We start from the raw sequence: 19,238 nt of genomic DNA, 5'->3' as shown, positions 1-19,238 counted from the left end.
ACTTTATGGGATCCCCTTTTGACAAGAAAAAAACAGGTCAAATCATAATGGTGGTCACCATAAAGCTCATTTCAAGCAGAAAATATCTTCCTTTCAGAAGTAAATCAGCTATCTGGAGCGTCCCACTCGTCCTCCCCTCCCCTCATGTTGCTCTAGTGGACCCGTCCAGTGTGGAGCACAGCTGGCTCTGAGCGCCTGTCTGCCGGCGGACAGTGGAGGAAGCAGCGGCCGCGGAGCGCTCATGTTCTGCCACGCAGAGTGAAGCTGGAGCACGCAGCCAGGAACCCCCCTCCCCTGCGCTGGGCTGGGCCGGAGCAGCCCGCCCTCTGGACCGATGTTCTGGCCGAAATGTCCCGACACATCTACATCCGGAACAAAATAGGCGAGGGCATCCAAGCGCCCATCTTTCAGGTGGGTTTTAAGTTTTTTTTGCTTTTGTAGAAATAGGGTTTTCAGATTCAAAGTAGGGTCAAAGAGTCATCTTAAATTAGACCTTATTTGATGGAAACTATTTTTAACATCAATATAATTTATTCCAACTTTGACAGTGTTGCTGGTGCTACGTTTGCATCTCCGTGGACATTTACAACAAATAATATGAATCTGTAACTGATAATTATATACACAACATTCAATCGATGGCTTAAAACATAGTATTTCAATATACTGTTTAACTTAAATGAGTCTCACATACAAACTTTATTTCAAAGTCGTTGACTGAACTATTAATTAGTTTAATTTAAAAAAATTATCTCTGCAGAACCAATGCAGAGAAAACTGAATCTCAACTTTGTTTATACATGTATCAGTCTTCTTTCATATATTGTTTCTCTATGTTTTTATATATTTCAATACATAGCATATGAAGCAGAAACACGTCAACAGTGTCTTACTTCTGTATGTCTAAAATTAGTAGATTCTTGCTGTCAAAGTGAAAGAAATGCCTCATTCCTTGCTAGATAACCGTTTTCTCTTTGGGTAATATGCACATATTAATAGAAACATATTACCAGACTTCATTCTTCATTTGTTTTATTTGAGGAGCCAAAGAAAGATGTTGACCCAGATTAGTGGCCCCGTTTCACAGATACAGGGAAGTAGGCTCAGACTTTTTAACGGTGACATTGTCACCAACTCTGGAGAATAAAGGAGAAATGGGACAAATCGCAGGCAGATAATTAAGTTTGTCCCCCTGAGATCAACTCTGCTGGTATATTTAGATCATTTAGTAGGAAAAGAAAGACATTCAAAGGTAAAGACATTAATAAGTTGGATGAAGTCTTATTTGCTTGGGGGTTTTATATGCATTACAATTATTTGACTTAGTTAGAAAACAGCACCATGCAGTAATCTATCTGGATATTTGTTAGCATCTCCAGATGTGGTGAGGAAACCTCTGGATTCAGGTTACGATTTTGTTTTTTCATTCAGGTAAACCGAGGGACTTATTCCAGGAGAAGCCGGCTCAAGAGGTCTGATGGAAGCACCACATCCACGAGCTTCATCCTCAGACAGGTACTGAACCACAAGGGGAATCCTGGGAAATAAATCTGTCATACGGTTCCCTTCCTTCCTTTTGCTGCACAATGGCACAGCTGGTAGAATTGTTGTCTTACAGTAAGAAGGTCCTTGGTTTAAATATAGGGTCTTTCTGCATGGAGATTGCATGTTCTCTGAGTGCTCCAGCTTCCTCCCACAGTCCAAAACTATGACTGTTATGTTACTTGGTCTTTCTAAATTGCCCCTAGGTGTGTGTATGCATGCATGGTTGCCTGTCCTGTGTGTCTCTGTGTTGCCCTGTGATGGACTGGCAACCTGTCCAGGATGTACCATGCCTACTGCCCATTGATGCTGGAGGTAGGCAGCATCTCCCCTGAGGGTACAGACAACGGATATGGATGTTAGAGGAAGTAAGGGAGTGTGTATCATTTTTGATGCAGTCCCAGCTTGAATAGTGTGTGTATATTTGGATCAAATGTGTCCAACTGTTCGGTATCTTGGTGAGTGGTTTTTCCATATTTAAGGATTCCCTCTGGGTATGGGAATTAAATGGCAATTCTCAATGAGTGCCCCCTGCTGGGCAGATCATTAGCCAAATCTCTAAGAAAAAAGGTTCCACTTTCAGTTTCATGCATCTCACATCCTGAGGTGAGCAAATGTCCATTAGCACGAGCATTTATATTGTTGGATGGGATTATGTAATATTATTGGGTCAATGATGCAATTTTTGTGTAGCAGCTGTGCAAATGTTGCAGCAGTAACACATGCATGCATCACATGCTCTTGATCACTCAAAGACGATGCAGGTTTGTTGCCTCGGGCATCAACCTTTATAGGCTAGATGTCTTTTAATGAAGTCGGGAAGAATATGTTTAAATTCAGTTCTCAGCATTTTCCCTTGTCTTATATTATCTGTCAGGTGATGTTTCTTAATTTTGAATTTTGAAGCAAACAGCTTGACTATGTTCCATCAGCACAAAAGACAAACTACCTGTAATCTCTTCCCCAGTTTGAAGATTTCTTTCGTATGGCAGCTGTGTTGGACATAATGTTGGGTTTTTCCACATAAAGAACATGTGGTGATCATATTGTGTATGGTACAGTGTTATATAAATATACACACTGAAAAGCAATGCATATCAGCAATAGTGTGATGGGTATATTCATTTAACTATCTTCAACGCACTTGTACAATAGCTTTGAATATGCTTTGATTTTCTTGAAAATGTTTGCTTTGCTCCCCTTGTGGCAAATAGGACTTCTAGTGGCTTTCATCACCATTCTTCCTTAATAGGCAGATTATTGGATTGTATGAGAGACAGTTTCTGTCCACAGAATCTTTCATTTAAACTGCAATTCAAGTGACAGGTATTTTTGGGAGAATATCAGAGGACACATGAGGGTGTACACACAAGAAAAAAAAAACTGTGAACTCAATCAACTTTGTATAGGAAGAAATCATGCGAATGTATCCATAACTTGTCCTAACTGATAGAACCCAGCATCATTGCCTGAAAGTACTGATACAGAAGGTCCGGCAAGCGGTTTGTGACTTCAAGCTCAAGAGAAACGGTTATGCAGCAGGACGATGAGTCAAAGCACACCAAATGGACAAAACAAAAAAAGCTAAATGAAAGACTAGGAGTAGCTTAGTCAAAAGCCTGGTTTGAAATCCGATTGAGACGTTGTGGCATGGTGGAAAACTGTTCAATGAATTCCAATTACAACAAACCTGCAAAGAGTGGGCCAAATATCCTCCACAGTGATGTTCAAATTTATTGCCTGTTATCAACAAAAGCTTGATTGGACTTGTTGGTGCACAGCTAGTTATTAGGCTAAAGGGTATTTACTGTTTCACACAGGGTATGTGTCATGAAGTGGTGGTTTGTGGTGGTGAGAATGAACACGGAGACCCAGATGAAGATGAAGGGTTTAATAGAAAAGTAGCTCAGAACAGCCCAGTTCAGGCAACACAGCAGAAAATTTAGCAACAACTAAATACCAGTAGCAACTGAAAACAAGAGCTGAGTTGACACAGGACTTCACAGTACGACTGTGTGCAACAACTGACTGCTGACATACGACAAGGCTCTGACGAAGAACAGAGACAACAGGTGGGGTTAAATACACAGGGAAGGTAATCAGGGAACTTGACACAGGTGGGAACAATCAACAGGGAAGACAGGACTAAACGCAGAAAACCTCTAAATAACTACACAGAAAAACATGGATCGCAACAGTATGGCTGGTTTGGATAGTTTTTAATCCTTTGTTAATTAAATCAACATATGAAAGCTGTCTTTTGTTTGATGATCTCAAACATTTAAATGGGGCAAAAAAAGCAAAACGAAATAGGAAGAAATACTTTTTTACACCACTGTGTATAGAATTCAGATTTTTGAACATATTTGGTATATATAAGGTAAAATAAGAACAAGAGGATGCTGCTCCACTCCTTTAAAACGTAATCCCTCTCCCCAAATCCGTCTACCTTACTGCACTGAAAAAAAAAAAAGTGCTCATCCAGGCTGAGTGGACAACCATCCAGCCAATCGGCTCCTTGCATTCTGATTCTGTCATCAGGCTTGGATATTGAGGAAGGATTCACAGCCCCTCTACTGCTGCTGCTGCTGCTGCCTCTGCTGCTCTCTCTGCCTCTGTGTGTAGGTTTTGTACGTGCGGACGCCTGATAGAGATGAAATGCCAGGATCGGGCTTCCTCCAGGGATACCGTCTCCATCCTGTAACGTGAGGCAGCCAGCAGCGGTGCGAGGAGACCAGGGAGAAACTGCATCCGTCTTAGAGAGGCGCCTCCAAAGGACCAGGCGTGATCCAACAGGAGGGGATATTTATTTTTTAATTAGTCTCTGCTGTAGAGAGAAGGAATTGTCGTCATCCCCCCCCCCTTCCCCAGCCATCCTTTTTTTTTTCTCCAGTGCCCCCTCCTTTCTCCTCCGCCTCCACTCACATTTTCCCCCCCTCATTTTTCTAGAGGAGCTCGTTAGAATATCAAACCTCCATGTATGACAATTTGTACCTGCATGGATTTGAAGACTCGGAGGCGGTGAGTGTAAATCTGCTTATGTGCTCTCCTGCTGTTTGCTTATTGATGGCACACACACACACACGTAAGAGGCCTTTGATGGGTTAGCCAGTGTAGTGTGATCCTGGGCAATGCTTGGCTGGAAGGGGGTTGGGTGGGTGTGTAAAGGAGGGGAGGGGGATGCACATTAGGCAGATGGCTAGATGATTTCTGCATATATCCTTATTTATTGGTTGAATACGTGGCTGCAATCTGACTGTAAAGCTAAGGAAACTAGGAGGAGTCACCACGCTTCCCATGCAAGAGAAGAACCGTGCTTTGCTTCTCAGAGGAGAACCGAAAGATGCAAATGACCCCCTCGCCATCCCCACCAAGGGCCGTCACCGAGACGACAAATCGTGTGTCACATTCCTGCATCCGTCACTTTCCTGAAGAGTATTTCTCATCCGGCCGAGCTGCTGCGCCGTGTTCTGCCTCTGACGAGTCTTGCAGAAACATGCATCGTGATGTCATTAAGTGGACTCTGATGCTGATGAGTCACATGCCGAAGCTACTCCATTGGATAATAGCTTGGATGCTACAGTGCTCCCTCAGCTCTTCTGTGTGCATTCCTTAGAACTGAAGAGTAATGCCAAAGTGCCACTTTGCCTCACAAGAACCTCGATTGAGAAGGGTGAACAAATATTATTGGGGTCTTCACATTTTGTCACATTGGATCCACAAACTTGAAAGCATTTCCTTAGCACATATGGAAGAGTGTGAAGACGGACGCCACAAGAAGTCCATTTTGCCAGCAAACGTGAGCAAAGGTGCTATGATAAAATGAGGTCAAAACTGAACTTTTACCAAAAAAAGCTAAATGTTATATGTGTGCTCTAAATTAACACAGGACTGTTAAACATGGTGGTGGTAACATCATGCTGTGGGAAAGCTGGTCAGATTTATGTAGCTAAATATAGGGCGTACTAGAGGTTTACCCTCTAGTAAGAGAGCAACAAACCCTTTGCCCAGTAAGGTATATATGAAATCATACAGTCAGAGCTGCAATGGAATAGCTTAGATCAAAGTAATTCACATGTTTGAATGGCCTACTTAAAGTGCAGACCAATTTGACAAGACTTGACAATTGATGTTCAAAAAATGTTTTTTTTTATCCAATCTGATTATCCTGAAGTGTATTATAAAGAGAAAAGGGCAACAATATTGATTTTAATGTGCAAAGCTGATAGACATACCTGTAACTGCACTGACTAAGATTTACTTTTCAGATTGTTATTGTATCTACAAATTAAAATAGGTCTTACTACATATTCTACCACTCAGAATCCCAATAAAAGGAAGAGATAGGTCTTTATTTAAGATAACCAAAACTGTAAAGACACAAATGGACAGGGCTGAGTTATAACTTCCTATTTAACAGAACTGAAACCAAGAACAGCCAGCAGAAACCTTTCAGCCCCTCATTTCGTTTAGTTGTTTTTTATGGAAATCCTCCAAATGCCCAGAAACTTTCTGAGACAGAATGCTTGCAATCCAGAGAAGCAGTGTGCTGAAGTCAGGTTTTCCTCTACTGCTTGCTGGCCTAAAAAAAAAAAAAAACCTGCTTAGCTGTGATGACTAACTTGATTGATCAGCTCGGGACTAATGGTCCTCCTTAATTGAATCATCATTAGTGGCTGATTGTTTAGATTAAAACAGCAGAAGGAAGCACTTGATCCATTCGTGTACCGGCATTAAAACGGGGCAATAAAGGGGTTCTGACTGGGATGCAGAATGAAGGGACTGCAAGCCTTGCATCCCTCAAGAAATTCCCTGACTGTGTGCGAGACACTACAAGACAAACTAAACTGAGAAAATGAGTCCTGAGTTCAGCAAGGTTCACTCTTACTGACGGGATCTGCCGTTGTATTTTCTGTTATAGCAACCGCATACAGCGTGATGAAAAAGTAGAGTTATTTTCTTATAAAAGAAAGAAAAGAAAATAACTGGAAAAGCTTTCCAAACTCCAGAGAACAAAAGTGAGATCCATTATTCTAAAATGGCAAAAACATGGATTAGTTGGGAACCTTCCTAGGGGTAACCTAGCAAAATTACTACAACAGGGCATCGGAGACTCATGCAGGAGGTCACAAAAGGAACAACACCTAAATCGTTGCAGGCCTCTCTTGCCTTAATGTCAAAGTTTGTTATTCAACAGTAAAGACAGACTGAGGAAAGTAACTAAAACCACAGCTGACCAAAAAGAACATCAAGTCCCTTGACATATTTGTCACAGAACATATGTATGGTGAGCAAGACTGTTGGGAAAATATTCTGTGTGAAGTTATGTCAGGTCGTAAGGCTGCTTTACTGCCTTCAGATCTGAAAAATGAACCCATAAATTTTGCTCTCTGGAAGAAATTCTAGACTATAATCAGTTTGCGACATTGACCCCAAGCTCATTTACGTTACATGTCAGGACAATTTTCAAAGCAAACGAGCAGCCTCAAAAACAAAATCATTTAAAGGCTTTGAAATGAACTTTCATCTGACTAAAACCCTCCACTGTAGCTAAATTAAAGCAATTCTGCAAAGAAGAGTGGGTTGAAATTTCTCCACAGTGGAGTAAAAGGACTCGTTGCCAGTTATCACAAATGCATGAAGGTGCCAAGGGTGGCACAACCTCTTAGAACCTTTTCAGTACGTCAGTCACTGGTAAAATAATTTTGAATCTTTTTTAAAAATGGTAACTTCATATTTTAGGTAACTGAACCAAATTAGGCTGTAAACTTGGCACTCGGCAAACCTCAAAACCTCCATTCATGATCTTATTGATGTGCCTTATGTAAAACTGAGTAAATTCTTGGCCCCTTTGTTAAACAGATGCTGGCTCTTTTGCTTGTGGATATGTTTTGTCCAACAAGGAAGTCAGTTATAATAGAAACGTTCTTTTATAAATTGACAAGACAGGTGAGGATGCATTTAAAGAATTTTATGCTTTTATGCTTTTTTATGCTCATCAGTGTTAAAAAAAAAAAAAAATCTAGTCATCTCTAATTTTAGCTTCCTTGCTTCATAGTTTGATCTGACACCGAAGGCTGGGTAAGAAATTAATTTTAGGTTTTGTAAATGTCTTAACATTGTCAAGAAATATATACATGTCTAAGGTATCTAAAATATGTCTAGCCGTAATAGTTTCAATAACTTGTACAATTTCTGTTTGTAGGGCTCAGCTGATTCATATACTAGCAGACCATCAGACTCAGATGTATCTCTGGAGGAGGAGCGCGAGGTGCAGGCCCAGGTCCAGAGCCAGAGCCCCAGCCAGAGCCAAGGACCGGGACAGAGCCGTCAGGAGAGGGAGCAGCAGGCTGCCGTTCAACTGGAGAGAGCCAAGGTTGTGACCCTCGGACAAAAATCGCTGATATTCAGAAGACATGCTCTATTTTGTTATTGTTCTGGATCATTTATGGAGAAATTTCAACTGAAGATTTCAACTGAATCTAGTTGTGTCTTTGTCCTCCAGAGTAAACCTGTGGCGTTTGCTGTAAGGACCAATGTCAGCTACTGTGGCGCCCTGGATGAGGATGTTCCAGTACCAGCAACAGCCATCTCTTTTGATGCCAAGGACTTCCTCCACATAAAAGAGGCACGTCTGTAAATTCCAACACCTGAAGTATCCAGACACCATTTGAAACTTTGGTCGTACAGAATATATCTAATATATAGATTTTGAAAAAAGGTGTTGTTCATGAGTTGCTTTGCTGTGTTCAGAAGTTCAACAATGACTGGTGGATCGGGCGCTTGGTAAAAGAGGGTTGTGAGATCGGCTTCATTCCCAGCCCTCTGAAGCTCGAGAACATCCGGCTCCAGCAGGAGCAAAAGAGAGGACGAGTCCAAGGGTAGGCAAGAGAGAACACAGACACTCTCTCTCTGACAATGTCACAAAAGGTCACACATCTGATCTGAAAAATCAAAATGTGATAGGAGCTTTGGTGCTTTTGGAGGAAGAGCACCAAATGTTTAGGTTAAAATATTTCCAAGGAAAAAAATGTGTTGTTCTAATTTACAATCTGTCAGTTTCTTTGTTTAGATTAGGAGGAAAAAACATTACATAAAATATTTAGCAATAAACTAGAAAGTCTCAGAGTTTGAGTTTCATTTACCCAGATCGCTGTAACAGAAAACTGAAATAAATCCTATTTATGAGGCATTTTATATTTGCTGAACTATAATATAAAACAATTATATTTACATTCAACATATTCTATTGTATTTAAGAATAGTCTTCATGAAATATAAATCCATTTTATTTTTTATTTGTAAATTTAATTGAAAGAAAATTGTTATTTTTAAACAACAGCAGACCATTTAATTCTTACCATTTTTCCTTAGTTTGAGTTTAATAGTTTGTCCTGGATGGTTTTGGCAACAGGGCCGGTCAAAAAATGCGTGGGGCCCTGAGCAGAAATTGATTTGGGGCCACACTTTGAGTTAAGCACATCACCGTCTATAAACATTAAACTGACAAAGTAACACAAATGAATGTATAGACTTGTTTTATGTATTTAGGTTTTGCTATGTGATTTTTATTTTTTTTTTAACATTATGTTAAACAGAAAGAAAAAAAAAATAGTTTATTTAGCTCTAGATGCTTTTGGTTTCTGCTCTCCATAGCGCTTCTGAACAGATGGAGTTCAACATACAAATTTAAAATAATTTCAAATAGATTTTTTTCAACCAATAATCACCTTAGTTTGTCAGCGCCTTTCTGTTAAAGCGGTCCTCGGTCTCGGCCCGACTGCGACTCACACCCTTGTGCGTCGTCTCTCCTATTCATGGCTTTGTTCCAATTAGCTGTACTTAGCACTCCTATCACCGCTTTCCATTTCCATGTGTGTATAATTGCTCTTGAATGTTCTGTCATCTGCAGTTAATGCAATAACTCACTCTCACATCCTCTAGCCGTGCGGGTCGGGGTAATAGTAATCTTAGTGGAATGGAGCGCTTCAGCGTCTTGCTTGAAAGGGAGGCAGATAGTGATGGACGCATATACTTATAAGCAAGTCTCACATTAAAGTTAAACAAGAGAAAAAAGTCTTTTGCATTATTTTGAAAATTGATCTTTTTTTCATAGGGTATTGCTTTAAACTTTACTAGAAATATGATTCAAGTTTTGCAATTATGCAAAATACTCCAAAGTAATTAAAGCTGCACTATATAATTTTTCTGTAAACAATATGTTTGTTCCTGTGGCCTTTTTTGAGTTTCTGCTGCTGCTGTTTGTTAAGGTTTGATTCTTATGTTTGCTGACTCAGATGTGAGAATTCATATCTGTGAAATTTGGTTGAGCAAAATATAAATAATCCAGAGGATTGCATGGTGTTGTGGCCCCAGCAGAATCTGGTTCTTCAGTCTTTCAGATTTCTGAGTTCATTTTATGTTGGTCGGCTTAATTATTTAATCATCTACCAGTTTGTTTCAGTTTTAGTTTGAATCTGATTCAGAGTCAGCTGTGGACAGATTAAATGATTAAATACTGGACATTTTGCAAGTTACTGAACAAACCTTTCACTTTTAGATGAGCTAAAGTATAGGTTAGCTATATTTTTTATGCCCTAATCAAGTCACTTATCATTTAGCAACTTGTAGATGTTGACTTTCAAATTATCATCTAAATAATGGCATAAGTCTTTTTTTTTTTTTTTGCCAAAATATGATTTAGGGGGGAAAAAAGAGTCACAGTTGGCAAAAAATTATTTAGGATTATCTTAAGAAAGTGATGATTTCAAAGTTAACATCTCTACAAGTTGATAAATGACAAGTGACTTGATTAGGCATAAAACAGTATGGCTAAGCAAATTTTTTTTCCAATGCTTCAGGTGGATAAGATATTAATAATTCTACCTCCAGGAAAAAGCAGTGATAATGTCTTTCTTGCATTAAGCACATTTAAATTCCTTGTTAATTGAAATAACATGTGTACAATGTTTGCTAGAGTTAACTAAATTCAAAATTTAGGTAGTTTCAAAGTGGATTTCTTGGGTTATAAAAAAAAAGCTTTAAGATGATTCACTGAACACCAATATACATTCGGAGTTTGAGCTTCAAAAATTAGTAATTTCTTTTTTTTTTTTTACATTAATGCCACCATGTTTTTCTGTCTTTTTTTTATCCCTTCTTGTGTTTTTCAGTAAGTCTGGAGGAAACTCCTCTTCCAGTGTGGAGGATGAGGTGTCAGCCTCTATCCGACCACTCATATCCTCAGCAGGTGAGAACATCAGACAGGGGGGAGAGAAGGGTGTTAACGACCCACCTGCGAAGCTTACAGCCAAACATCCTGAACCTCAAAAATCATAGATAGCATAAGAATCTAAAGCCTTCCCATGTCTCCACATAGAGCTTAAGGTTACTGCATAGAGTCGCTGGTACATTATCCCATGATCCTCCTCTTCCTCCAGTTGAGGACTGCAGGCGCTCTGAGACTGGGGCTAACCAACGACAAGACTATGACTCCCCCCCTCTGAACTGCACTTTGTGAATATAACCTTAGGACTGTAGATATACTTTTTGTTTTGTTTTATACATTGTAGACATTGACAGGTTTCATTTTTTTTATGAACTGTTACAAATACCTGCTGATGTTTAAATGTTTCTAAGACGTTGCAGGAACTGATTGTCTCCTCCTTGTCTTCTCTCCCCTCCCACAGGAAAGCAGAAACAGAAAGTGGTAAGTTGGTGGCTGCGAACTCATCCATTCATCCTTCCTCGACTTTTGCCGGCGTCAAAGTAACGTGACAGGCGCTGGTAGCACTGACAGCAAGCTCATGCAATACTTCAGCCTTACCGACGAATACCGAGCCAAATCGTCACAATTATCAATACCAGATTCAGTTACTCATGATTCTGGTAAAATTGCAAGAATGCATAATAACATTTAAATAGTAAATTATAAGGAAAGATGAGAGAACATGACATTCAATTAACCTTAACATTTTAGTATATAATGATAAGAATTTAGAGAGAAATTTATTTATTTATTAAAGAGGCAAGGGGAAACAGTCCAAACAACATAAATTTCCCCCAAAAGCTAATACCTGGTGCCAATATATCTGCTTCTGCAAGATGGCGTCATTGTGTCTACGTCATCATGGGAATTCTGGCCCACTTTTCCTTGCAGAATTATAATAATTCAGCTCATTCATGACTTGAAAGGAACTGTTATATTTTCACATATAGTCCTGCAGATTTGTGTAGCTTTTCTCCCTTCTTATCTTTATTAAGGTTTGTTTGATGATCCAAAACTGTTCAGGGGTCAAATACAATATTTGTGCTGTGGATCAATAAGTATCTAACACGCATTTGTTTTCACCTACAAGTGGATCAGTTTCGGTCTCGTTTTTCAGGCAAATTACTTCATTTGCTTCGTGCGCCAACATGGCCTCATATTTCCCATTTTTATGTGTGACTGTTCCTTGGCTTCGGCTGATTAGAACCATCTGCTGTGTGCGTCTTCTGTGGAGTTATTCTGGGCTGCTTTCAGTGTTTGTGACGAATCTGCTGCTGCCACTCTGTGTTGACAGACGGAGCACATCCCCCCGTATGATGTGGTGCCCTCCATGAGGCCTGTGGTGCTGGTGGGACCCTCGCTCAAAGGTTACGAGGTAAGCTGGATCTCCTTATGGTGGGATCTAAAATTGGAATTTTGTACCTTGCATCTCCTCACTTCTCCTACCAAATACAAGCGGAAATTAATGCTGACCAGGCCGTTTTAAATGTGCCTTTTTTAATGTGATGTCAGTGTATGAGTGCAAACTTATACAGTGGAGTGCAAAAATATTGTTCTTTTTTTAAACGCATACAAACTTGTGTGGAGTCCTTTTTTATTTTTTAGCTCCCTTTGCTGCTGTGCATCAACTTGCCTTCAGAAGTTGCCTGACTTGGACAAAATCCTCTCTGTTGCAGGTGACAGACATGATGCAGAAAGCCCTATTTGACTTCCTCAAGCACAGATTTGATGGCAGGTGAGAAAAAGATCTAAGAATAATTTGAAATAGCTGCACGTCCCCATCACTTTGAAGAGAAAATTACAACAACAACAAAAAAAATGGATGTAAAGCATCTGCAAAATCCAAAAGACATCTCAGTTTTGAAATTGTACATATTTATATTGAAAATAAAGTGAAAATGTTTGTTGAAGTCTTTGTTGCACTGCTAAAGATTTGCTTTCTTCAACAACAACAAAAAGGAATCACCGATCAGACTGAGGCAGGCAGAAGCTTCTAAATACAGTGAAGTTCCAATGCTGGGCCACTAGAGGGTGATAAACTGATATAACATTTGGTCCAAAAATGGACAAATAGTCTGGAAAAGTATGAAATAAGAAGAGCTGTGCAAAATACTGAATTGGAATTGGTCTACTTAGGTGCAATATTAGGTTGGATATTGTATTTCAAGTGCCATGCATACAAATACTAATGTTCTGAGTGTGATACTAAAACTCCAAATGGTAGCAAAGTTGTTTTGAAATGAAAGAAAGGAAAATCTTTCTTAATAGTAACTGACATTGAAATATTCTGCAAAGTGTCACTGCTGCATGTTTTTCATATGCAACAGTGACATATGATTACCATGGAAAATTGGAAGTCACTGTCAGTCACAATCTAAAATAAAGGGTACTTAAAAAGCTTCACTACCATCTGGTTTCAGATAAAAGGCGACAAAACATTAGAAGATGTCTGCCAACATCCATACAATTGTGTACAGTACCTCCCCCCCTGTTTTTTAGGATAACTATAACACGAGTCACTGCAGACATCTCATTGGCCAAGAGGTCCGTTCTGAACAACCCCAGTAAGCGAGCCATAATTGAAAGATCCAACACTCGTTCCAGCTTAGGTAAGATTTTCTCTGGCTATTGTTACAAGCAGAACATCTTGATAAACATGAGAAAACTAAACGGTGGTTTACACTTGAGAAATCGCTGCCAATTGAGAAATGTTTGTCTACAGCTGAGGTGCAAAGTGAGATTGAAAGAATCTTTGAGTTGGCGCGCTCCCTTCAGTTGGTCGTCTTGGACGCCGACACCATCAACCACCCGGCCCAGCTCCTCAAGACTTCACTGGCGCCCATCATTGTCCATGTCAAAGTCTCCTCACCAAAGGTAAAGCGAGACTAGAGTCCACTGAGAGAATTCTACATTTTAACTAAAAACTCAAAATTAGATCTCTGAAAACTTATATTTGTTTCCTTAGTCATCATGGATTAGATTCTGCATTCTTCTTATTCAAGGCACTCTTTCACTTCTCCCTCATCCAGGTTCTTCAGAGGTTAGTCAAATCCAGAGGAAAGTCGCAGAGCAAACACCTAAATGTCCAGCTTGTGGCAGCAGAAAAACTGTCTCAGTGTCCACCGGTAAGCACCCAGCCTTTGACCTTAAAAGGTCCCCTTTTAATATTTCTAAATCAAGCAAAAGGAAAACAAACAATCACGAAATAATAGACGTAAGTATGGATTGCATAACATCTTCTTAAATGACACCTGATGCCGAGTTTATCTAGAACAAAAGGGTCTGCGCATCTTCTTCTACTGCCATCTTTTACCGACAGGAAATGTTTGACATCATCCTGGATGAAAACCAGCTGGAAGACGCCTGTGAACACCTTGCTGAATACCTTGAGGCCTACTGGAAAGCAACTCATACCTCGATGGCAACACCTCTGAACCCTCTGATGGGTCGGAACCTGGGGCCCACTACTCTCACCCCTTATCCCACCAGCATCTCTGGTCTGCAGGTACGTTCAGTGCATTTGAGGTAAAACACCATTGGATTGTGTCCACAGCACAATTGAATGTCCTCATGTGGGGACTTTTGATTCTCAGAAAAGGAAACTCTTTGTGCCTTGAGCTTCTGTTGTACATATATTATCTACAATGGTTCAGCAACACTGTCTAGTCTTTTTTTTTTTTAGTGGCTCATCTGTCTCTTTGGTACATTCATGTGATCATCAGAGCCAAAAAATGCGACAAAGCAACCACACAGGAGACCACTCCACCGCAAATGAGCGGCGCAACCTGATGACATCAGACGAAAATTACCACAATGAGCGAGCGCATAAGGGACGCAACCGCATGTCTTCTGGCTCACAGCACAGCCGAGAGCAGCAGGACCCCTACCAGGACTACCAGGACCCCTATCAGGACGCCTACAAGCCCCATCGCAATCGAAGTTCACCGGGCAGCTACAGCCACGATTCCAGGCAGCGGCTCTGAGCCCACTTCTGCTGCCACCAGGACCCTACAGACCCAGGTTCCACTGAAAATAAATCCTCCAATAGAGCCAAGATGGTCCCCAAATTGTACCTTATTTTTCTTTCTTTCTTGTCTGGCCTGCCTGGCAATTTTTCTCTTAGAATACTGATCAGGTATTTGTTTTTAATCAAACTGTCAATCAAAAGCATGAAGAAGTCAGAAGATTCTGAATGCCAACAATAATTAACACTAAAATTCTTTTCCTTTATCTTTCGGGGATCTTCTTGGATTGTACTAACACAACGCTCAGCAGATGTGCAGCACGGATTGTGCTTGTTGCGTCTGTCAACAAGCTAGTTTTGACTACTGGTCAGATGGTGATATAAAGGCATTGTGTACCTGGAGTGTCGCATCAAACTGGAGGGATGTCCACTGCACACAGACTGCTGACTGAAAGGCTGCTGCCCCTATCCTGGGCCGTGTATAAATCCTCTCACCATTTAGCTTATTGCATGCCAATAGTTGGTCAACCTCCGCATCCACTTAGCTAATATTTTGTACCTAGCATTCTGGATAAGGTTTAGGTCCAATTTTCTAAATCATCCGGTCGTGGATCAGCAGTTAGTGGTGGGGATTGTGGTCCGGTGTGCAGATAGCTTTGAAAACTGGTGCTTCACATCCCCTATCCCCGTGTCCCTCAACATTTCTTTGCTATTTGCAAGTCACTTTGAGCAAGGCCAGCTTTTCTGTAGCATAGCTTTAGCATCTCATTAAGGTGAAGACCCTCACGGTCAGAGATGGACAAGATGCTGAAGTTGTTGGGATCAGATCCGAGCTACGCTTTAGAGCTTCTGCTCTGAGCAGGTAGCACAAAGGAAGCACTATCTCTGTGTGTCTAGGATAGTAAATTGCAATATTAAGACGCTACCTGATATGTTTTTAGTGTTGTTTGTAAAAGGGTGAGACCCTCTGAAGCAAGTCAGGATGTTTCTTTGGTTTTATTTCCCTTGATCTTTTACAATTACAGTATCATCAGCATATATGGAGATTTTTTTGTGGCTATTTTTCACTTAACCACACACTTATCAGTTTGTCCCTATTATTCTTTCTTGAAATGGGGTTAAAATAACCATACCAGGATCAGTGGCATTGCATTTATTTCACTTTTGTAGCTGGCATGACAACCTGACTGCAGAGCATGCTCCCTACAATAAGAACCTCATGTACTCAACCCAATATTTTTTTTAAAACTATGGAAAAAAAAAAGTAAAAAAAAAGAGTAAAGAACAATTAAAAATACAGACCCAAACTGCAGAACAGGTGAAAACCATTAACAAGATTTATGAGGTTAGTGTTCCGGCTGATAAAAATGGCATACGGGACAAAATATACGTGGATGTTGCATGATGTACAATTGGAGCCACCGCAATCATAGTTTTGTCTTTTCAGTCATGTCAGAAAATTCACAAAGGCATCACATGCAGTCTAAGTTTACTGAACCCCCATATGGTGCTTTGTATAAATACAGAGAGCTGCAGCTGTTTCTGATTATGTTCAATATCCTGTTTTTCCCCATTTATTCTACAGATCGTTTGCATATAAGAATAATTATATGGAAATTGTTTATTCAAATGACTGCTCGAGGAGGTTTATGGAGTTTCACAGAAATGTGTCAAATTTACACTTCCTGGGTTATTCTCCATAATGAAGGGATGTGCTCAAACTTTTGAACTTCCCTTTTCATTATAATTGACTTTTTTTTTTGTCTGATGTCTACGCAGAGTGATTTCTAAGTTAAGATGTGTGATAATCACAAACTTCACTTAAAGAGAAAAAGATCAATTGCATTTAAGGAGGGCACCTTCATGATTTTAGATAAGGATTTTTGGACTGCACAGCTCAGAAGGTTGTTCAAACTAAACCACAGTTGGCTGTAGTCTGGTGTTGCATGCAATATGGATGTAGTAGAACTGCCCGATTATGGAAAAAAAAAGAAAAAGAAAACAAAAATTATGATTATTTAACATGATTACTTATTGAGTTTGGATTTATTGCACTATAACAACATTCTGCAAAGCAGAATGTGGCAAAAATAATTTTAGCATATATGTACAAAGTACAACATTTAAATTAAAATATGAATCAGATTAATTGCACATTCTTTAGACTTTATTTGAGCTTTTGTACTGTTTTACTTTGTCTTTATTTCTTCTGACAAAAGTCCCGCATGCAGCTGGTTGAATGTACTAGTCTGGGTATCATTTGCTGCAGAATATATCATTTTTGTGCACATATTACAGATGTTAAGCATGCACCTGTGCAGAATATTTGAGTTCATGAATTCATCTATTCCAAGTCAACATTCATTGAAATTAATGAGCCCAAAAGGACCAATGACAGCACACTTCAGCAATGAAAGAGTAAAGCTCAACAACTATTTTTTAAACCCTATTTTCGCCCGTTGCTAAGCAGCTCAAAAGTAGCAAAGCCCAGACATTCTCCTCATCTTCCTGCATTTAGTGGATCTGAGTTTGAGAAGCAGCAAAATATAGGCTAACGTGTTCAAGTTATTAAAGGGAAAGTTAAAAAGTTAAAATGAGTTAAAAAGATTAGAAGCAGTTAATATCTTATCTGGAGTCAATAACTCCCTCTGCAACACATCTTGGTATAAATTCAGATTAGCTGGACGCTAGGTCTAACAGTTCACAAAATGGACTTCTACCATTTTAAGACAACTCCAATCTCAAATTTATGAGATCACTTTTTTTTTTTTTTTTTTACAAATGTTTCAACTTTTGACATATTTGTAAATGTCAGCATGTCAGCTATTAACACAGAAACTGAAAAGGTTTACAGGGGAAATGTAGTAGCAGATGGCACACCACCAATTATCTTCCTGTGTGAAACATATTGCTAAGATGGAACGTGGAAAAGACATGACATGCAGGAAATGGCAGTCATTGAGCTGTTATGGTGTTTTCTATCTTCCCATATATAATTAACATGTCACATGAATCTTAATCTGAAAAGGCTGTGGAATTCAGTGTTCTTCAGCATCATTAATAGGTCCGCAACATTTCCTTGTTCAATTACTACAAGAGAGATTTCAAAGCTTTGTGAGTGCCCCCAAGTTGTCAGACTACGTTTAGTCATATTTAAAAGAACATTTCTTCAGGTTTTTTAAAACACTAATCAATGTAGAAGTAATTGTAATTTTGGTCAGAATAAACATTATTAATCATGTTAGCTAAGAAGTTTTAAATGACAATGTGGTGAAATAAATCATTTAAGCAAAATTATTTTAAAACGTTATAATGTACGAGGTGTACTTTAATGCACCACGAGGTTAGCGCTTGAATGCTACATAAGAAGCCGGTCAAAACAGCTGTGTCCATAACTAACATAGACACCACACCATTTAAATTAAGAACACGTCAAACTCACCAGTGCTGTCCTACTGTCCAAGGACCACCGTCGCTGCTGTGCCTGAGAGTCGCGTCCACATCCTCCACCGTCACCGAGCTCTCTGCTTGCTGTGGGACATCAGTCTTCCGTATATTCTGAAAAACTGTTAACCCGGAAAAACGTCTTAGTACTCGGAGGAATCAGAAATACCCCTAAAAATATGGGGTTGAGGTGTTGTAGAATATAGTCTGTCACGACAATTACCTGGAAATGTTTCCCAAAAGGTCAAATAAACAACAGAGCTGGTTGAGAACAAAACAGGAGCAATGATGATAAATACAGCATCGTCTGTAGGATGGATCCTATTACACGAGTCAGAGGCTCCAGACACAGAATCGCTCACTGGAAGTAGCGCAAGCAGTCGGCAGATGTGGAACTTCGTATTTATCACTTCACAAACAGTTCATGGCGGGACCCGGTACTCGAAAACTTCAGGGTCCTGATTTATTTATTTTTTTTTTGTTCCGTTTGTAGCAAAAACCTAATTAGCCAAAAAATAAAAATTGTAAACTAGCAGTTAACTGTGTGAGAAAGAAGCGCCGCGCGACTGTTTGAGTTGTACCTTGACACAGGTCACGTTATTTTTTGTGCTGTCATTTTCCTGTTTTTTCAACGTAAAATGCTGAAAAGTAGTCTTTGGTCTTCGCCCTGGATTTATACTCAAGAAAGATGTTAATTTATATCGTATAAGATATTCATTTTGCTTTAAAGATGTTAAAAGGTCCTCATTTCAGAAGTTTCGAGGTATGGCCAATGCGTCACTGAGTTGCAATGTAGAAGCGGTAAAACGTCAAGCTTTTATCCACTAGGTGGCGGCAGAGGGAAGCTGTGGTTCGTGTATCACGACATCATTATCGAGTCACTGCAGCAGAAAATATGGAGTTAAATTTGTTTCACAATTATTCAATAAAAAAAAACTGATGTCAATTTAAATAAAATAAAATTGTGATCAAAACTTTTGGAACTGTCAGGATATATTTTGTTTTTTTTTACAAAAAATT

The 19,238-nt window shown here is 39.6% G+C and overlaps 1 protein-coding gene and 1 long non-coding RNA gene across 4 annotated transcripts; one reads left to right on the top strand and one right to left on the bottom strand.

Annotated features, from left to right (window-relative positions):
• Positions 1–235: 235 nt before the first annotated feature.
• Positions 236–17,791, top strand: LOC106938228 (voltage-dependent L-type calcium channel subunit beta-4-like). Of its 3 annotated transcripts, XM_015020145.1 has the most exons (14): positions 236–411; positions 1,432–1,515; positions 7,748–7,918; positions 8,048–8,170; positions 8,296–8,423; positions 10,716–10,792; positions 11,232–11,251; positions 12,105–12,185; positions 12,487–12,545; positions 13,310–13,419; positions 13,533–13,684; positions 13,840–13,935; positions 14,130–14,315; positions 14,533–17,791. In XM_015020145.1, the coding sequence occupies exons 1-14, from the start codon at positions 349–351 to the stop codon at positions 14,791–14,793; spliced, it is 1,611 nt and encodes a 536-aa protein (XP_014875631.1). In that variant the 5' UTR covers positions 236–348; the 3' UTR covers positions 14,794–17,791. The 3 variants fall into 3 exon arrangements, with proteins under 3 accessions (XP_014875631.1, XP_014875632.1, XP_014875633.1); XM_015020146.1 differs by lacking the exon at positions 10,716–10,792 and having other exon boundaries at positions 237–411; positions 11,233–11,251; XM_015020147.1 differs by lacking the exons at positions 236–411; positions 1,432–1,515 and adding an exon at positions 4,061–4,563.
• Positions 16,020–19,169, bottom strand: LOC106938229 (uncharacterized). The gene is made up of 2 exons (XR_001422575.1): positions 18,442–19,169; positions 16,020–18,340 (listed from the first exon to the last, which is right to left on the bottom strand). It is a non-coding gene; the product is annotated as an uncharacterized LOC106938229 (long non-coding RNA).
• Positions 19,170–19,238: the final 69 nt, after the last annotated feature.

Source organism: Poecilia latipinna, unplaced genomic scaffold (genome assembly GCF_001443285.1).
Source record: "Poecilia latipinna isolate Pla-1442-1.1 unplaced genomic scaffold, P_latipinna-1.0 Scaffold2540, whole genome shotgun sequence".
Lineage (NCBI taxonomy): Eukaryota > Metazoa > Chordata > Actinopteri > Cyprinodontiformes > Poeciliidae > Poecilia > Poecilia latipinna.
The sequence above is the reverse complement of the archived record's forward strand: the minus strand, read 5'-3'. Positions and strand labels throughout refer to the sequence as shown.

Excerpts from the sequence above, each read along its gene's own strand:
- LOC106938228 (XM_015020145.1), top strand. The coding sequence starts at position 349 with ATGTCCCGACACATCTACATCCGGAACAAAATAGGCGAGGGCATCCAA. Across the intron at positions 1,516-7,747 it reads CGAGCTTCATCCTCAGACAG|GGCTCAGCTGATTCATATAC; the intron begins GTACTGAACCAC and ends TTCTGTTTGTAG. Across the intron at positions 8,424-10,715 it reads AAGAGAGGACGAGTCCAAGG|TAAGTCTGGAGGAAACTCCT; the intron begins GTAGGCAAGAGA and ends TGTGTTTTTCAG.